The sequence below is a fragment of the Drosophila novamexicana genome, unplaced genomic scaffold (genome assembly GCF_003285875.2).
Source record: "Drosophila novamexicana strain 15010-1031.04,08,12 unplaced genomic scaffold, DnovRS2.1 tig00000008-arrow-pilon, whole genome shotgun sequence".
Lineage (NCBI taxonomy): Eukaryota > Metazoa > Arthropoda > Insecta > Diptera > Drosophilidae > Drosophila > Drosophila novamexicana.
The window spans coordinates 1095562-1100864 of NW_020824765.1; the positions used below are offsets into that span (position 1 = coordinate 1095562).

A 5303-nucleotide genomic window follows, 5' to 3' on the forward strand; every position below is an offset into this window, starting at 1 on the left:
ATAATGCCCAAATTAAGGCCAATACGCCCACATTCGTTGGTGCTAAATCATGTATCTAAATGTTGGCACTGTTCGTGGCATTGTAAAATTGTTTATTTCGATTCTTTATCATATTGGTACATATCAAATTTCATACCGCTTATAATCGCCTGAGGTGTAGAGCGTTTATAACATCACAGTAATGATCCATTAGGCATGAATGGATACGATATATATTTTAAGACTTACTTTTAACAGTATTGTATTATTTAATATCCGCGAAAGCTCCGAAATGTCTTTGAGGTTCATTGTCTAGGTGGGTGTGTTCATTTATTTCTGAATGCTTTATGAGTGCACTTGGGTATCACAACTGTTCAGTATCACAAAGGGAATATAGTACTAAAAATAACATTTATAATATATTTATGTATATAGATAAAAGGCATCTATCTTACTAAGGACTAAATGTTAAATGTTAAACTTGTTTTATTTTTATCCTAACTGCTTTAGTTTAAACATTTTAGTGGATATTCATTTCTTATTTTTGCTTGCTTTTTTTTCAATTTGTTTCTTATAAAATACTTTAAAAGGTTTCACCTGGACGGGAAACTTGGGAGTGCTCAACGCGACCGCTTCGATTTGGAGTTACGCAGATCGTAGCGACGCCGCTTGGAGACGCTCTTTGGGGCTGTTGGACACTTGAGATCCTTGCCAGCATCGTTTGTGCTGCAGTTGATATTTGGCTCGTTATCCTTTGTGTTGTTCTTCTGCTCGTCCTTTATGTAGGCGGCGGCTGCGGCAGCTGCCTGCAGCAAATCCTCGCCGTGGTCGTCATGGGGTGATTCCGGCTGCAAATCAGTATCCGTAATTGCACATTTTCTTACCAATTTCTTTCTCTTGAGCTTTGGCTTGAGCGGCGTCGGTTCTTTCTTTTCAGAGTCCTCCTCTACATCGGGGCCGACGCCGCACAACTCCTGCATGACCTGCTCGAGTTCAATGTCCTCTGGCGGCGGATTGAAGCCGTCGCCCGCCAGCGCATCGTCGTGTTTCCCCGCAGGGGCTATGTTAGTCACCTCGTGGCTGTCCTGATCTCCGAGATCATCCTCATCCTCTGAGTACACTATGCCAATGGGCAGATTCTGTTGAAACGCATTCGCCTTGCTGGCATCCACAACAATGTCCTTGTAGCCACTGGTCCTGGCGCCATAGCGCGGCAAGTATTCCGCAAAGAACTCGTTGATCAGCGTCGGCTCCACCCGTCCATAGAATCCGGCATAGTCGGGCACTTGGCCAGCCTCAAAATGCAGCACGGAGTCTCGCGGATTTATGTGCTTGTTGGCCAGCGCGGGCACCAACGACGACTGCGTCGATTGTCTACTGCTGCTGATGCGTCCGCGTCGTGGTAGGAGTTGCTCGGCATTCGGTTCCCGCACTTGAAGCAGTCGCACATCGTTGTGGTAGTGCAGCAGGGTCTGGAAACGGCAACGCGCTAGTTGCAACGGCGAGTGGCAGTTCTGAAAACTGGAGCACAGATCCTTGCCCGTGCCCAGCTCAAGGGGGCCCTTTGAGGCACTTGCCTTGCCCAACTTCTGCGGAACCAGTTGCTCGAATTGCGGCGTGGGCATGAGCAGCAGCTGCTCGGGCTGGCCCTGCTTGAAGTTCGTGTGCTGATAGTACAACTGAGGCCTGTCCTCGAGCACCTCGATCTCCTGCAGCACGCGCTCGAAGCCCACGTCCACCATCTGGCGTACGAACTGCAATATGCTGCGGCTGCGAAACATACTGTGGGCACCAGCCAAATGCTCCTGCAGTCCAATATAGTCCAACTGTAGCTGCTGGCCATCGGCCGTCCAGTATAGAAACGTCACCTGCGCACTGCTGGCGGCCAGATGTAGCTTGTGGATAAAATTGTGACTTAGCAGCGATTCCAGCTGCAGCTTTGCACCTGGATGCGCGGGCACAACCAGCAAATTGCTGGGACCTGTCAGACTGCCCTGCTGTGGCAACAGGGCCAGGTCGCTGTGCAGGGACTGGACTTCAATGGAGGCACAGTCGTTGGCGCCGTGGTGCACCTCGTGAGACACCTCGTCCAGCGATTTGAGAAACTGGAGAAACTCTAGTTGCACGGTGTTATCCGCTGTGCTCGGCTCCACAGCTTCCACCTGCTGGTCATCTGTTTGCTTATCTAGAACCCTAACTGGACTGTTGCATTCTCGACGCTTACTCTTACTCGTCGACATTTTCTTTTTTGGGTTGTTAATTCTAAATGACTACTACTAAGGCTTTTCTCGGACTAAACGCACACTTGCCCAGGACGAATGTATATGTTTTGGGCCCCCAAAATTCAACCTGTCAACCTGTCAGTGTTAGCAAATTCCGAACACTGAAAACGATTGCAAAGGGTTGCAAGGCAATGCGATGAACTGGCCAATCGATGTGTTCCCATTTTCAAAATTTAACGAGCTCGTCAGCCAAATGCTTGGGCTAATGCCCTTGACAAGACTACAAATTTGAATACTTTTGATTATGTTTGGAAATGCTGAAGAAATTCTTATTTTCTTCTTTTTGTAACTGACTGACTGACAGATGCACAGGCTGACTGACTGACAGACTGACCAACTGATTGGCTGACTGCCAAACTGACAGACTGACCGACTGATTGACTGACTGATTGATGATCAACATAGCTAGTCAATTAGAAGCTTTTGACAAATTCCACCAGCCACTGTTGAAAATAGGTTGAAAATGGTTGATAAACCCTTTTTGACTTCAAACTCATTTTTATAGATTTTTGTGAAAACTTATTCAATACATTTCCAATATTCACCCGCCTGAATAAACAAATTTGTCAAAAGATGAATGAAAGCCTAATTTTCGGACTAAATTTCGGCTAAATTTGAAAGCTCTACACTGTTCAAAATAAATACATCAAAAATAACGATTTTTTAAGCCCAGTTTTGTTTCTTATCATAGAAAGGTGATATCCACAACTTGAAGAAACCAAGCTTGACTATCAATATACTTTACTTTATTTATTTATTAATATTAATATAAAACTATGAAAGTTAAAAGCTTAAATTTAAGCGAAATATACAAATTTCTAACAACATCTCCGAGACACTAGAGGTATTTTATTTGCTCGTCCGGCCCTTTTCACATGATTATCATGTTATTCAAGTCCACAGCTAAAAAGAAGGTGTTAGTGGAGAAATAGGTAATTTTAAGAAAAAATCATATCATAAATTAGAAAAATTAGAAAAACGACAGAGGTTATAAGAAACGTAAAGAAAATTCTTATAGAGTAGAGACAAATAGGGATACACAATACACAATAGATATTGATATATCATGAAATAGTTTCAGCTGTTTTTGTTGCTTAAGGAACTTTATCGACTTGGCAACGTTGTCTTTTTAACCGTCATATGCCCAATATGTCAATAAAAACAAATTTGAAACTTACCAAGCACGAAAAATGTGAATAGGGAGCCGAATATACAATACTCTTCCAGACAAAACTAAAATTTATATGCTTGACAAAGTTTATCAAAATTCTTAGCCTAAAAATAGCTTTCAAATAATTAAAGTTTTAAATATAATTATATTCCTTTGGCAGTTAAGTCTTTTAAGCAAATTCAGCATATAAAAGTGGGCGTCACTTAATCAAGATTTTAATATATTGTTATGTTATTATGCATATTATTGGGATTAAAAACTAGATTTTCAATATGTATCGAATTTTGTGATAAATATTAAAGTACCCTTGGCAAGCGTATATAAACAAAATACAATATTATAAAGAACCAAACACATTTCATTCCATTTGAATGCATTTAATGTATTGTTTGCAATAAATCTATTGTTATTCATGGGCACCCTTTCGGAGTCCATCGCGACGGCACGCACTCGGTTGGCGGCAAATTTCAAAAGGGCGGCTTTGGCAGGGGGCTTCCCCAAAAAGGATACACCCGCAATATCAATAATAACAGCGGCGGGCAGCAACAAAAAAGGCCGCCAACATTTGACACTCGCCCCCCTCTGCTCGTTGTTGCTCCCCCTGCCCCCTGCCGACGGCTGCTCGGCTGCCCAAAGCACGTAGCCAATCAGTGGACGGGTTGGGGGGCAACAGTAGCTTTAAATTGACATTTACATGAATATTTAATATACATCCTTTAATCATGAGGCGTTCGCAGTGTTTGCCGCGCAAATAACTTCATGTTGGTTCATTGCCTGAATGGATGGATGGCCCTGGCTGGACATGGACATCCACATGGACAGCGACATGACCATGGACATGGACTCGTCCACATTTTTTGTGCGGTTCGCTTAGCGTTTTTTCCCGCAACAACTCAGCTTTGCATACACTAGCTAAAAGTTAAATTAAATGAAATGAGAGGACAATTGGTTTGTAAATAATATATGGAATACCCCTATGATGCGAGGAAACGCTGAACATTTTATATAATATTATAATGCATTCTCCTAACTGAAACTCTATTAAAATTGAGATATTTATTGCACAGCTTTTATTTTACCAGCTGAAAGAAAACATTCTGATATTGCAACCTTTTTAAAAGTTAGATAAAACGAGTATTTAAATTATTTTTGCGTAATTTATGCTTATTTTTATATATAGACTCTACTTACGCCATCTAGTTTTATTTGATTACATTGAGTTTATATTGTATTCTTGTGATTTGATGCATTTTATGGCCTGTGCTGACGGCTTCCTCTTGATGTCTGTCCCAGCTTTATGGCCAAGTTATGATGTTCCGCTTTTATTTGAACTGTAGAGCACAATAAAAGCCGCGAACAGGGCGAATGTGACGAATAAATTTACAAGTCGACAAAAAGTACGACACGCACGTGATTTTCACAATGTTTCCTTTGCTTTTTTCCTCGATTTTCATTTGGCTTTTTTTTATATTCTTTTTTCCGCATGACGGAAACGAGCAAAGTTTTTATGATGTGACGACCGTGTGACGCGTCCGAGTCCGAGTTAAAATTCAGTTTCATTTTCAGTTTCACTTGTGGCTGAGTTTATTTGTTCGTTAGTCTTCCCTTCACGTCAGCTGAGCTGTTACTTCGTGCGACTCCCAGGATATCTCCAAATCTTAATGTTAATGTATGAAAACTAAGCCTCTGCAAGGGTTGCTGTGCTAAAGATCATTTTTCGGAGTTGCTCAGCTGCTGCTAGCTGAATGAGTATATATTAAGGTTTAGAGTATTTTGTTTAAGTTTACGCGCTTAGTTGGAGAATGTGCGTCCCCAGAGCTGGAGAATCGTGCGGTGCGGCATGTGTCTCTTATCAGTGTAACCATAACCGA

The 5303-nt window shown here is 41.9% G+C and overlaps 1 protein-coding gene across 1 annotated transcript; it reads right to left on the reverse strand.

The window, feature by feature from the left end:
- Positions 1–452: 452 nt before the first annotated feature.
- Positions 453–2327, reverse strand: LOC115762116. Its single transcript, XM_030704223.1, has one exon. It carries the CDS (start codon positions 2217–2219, stop codon positions 600–602), a length of 1620 nt encoding a protein of 539 aa, XP_030560083.1. The 5' UTR covers positions 2220–2327; the 3' UTR covers positions 453–599.
- Positions 2328–5303: the final 2976 nt, after the last annotated feature.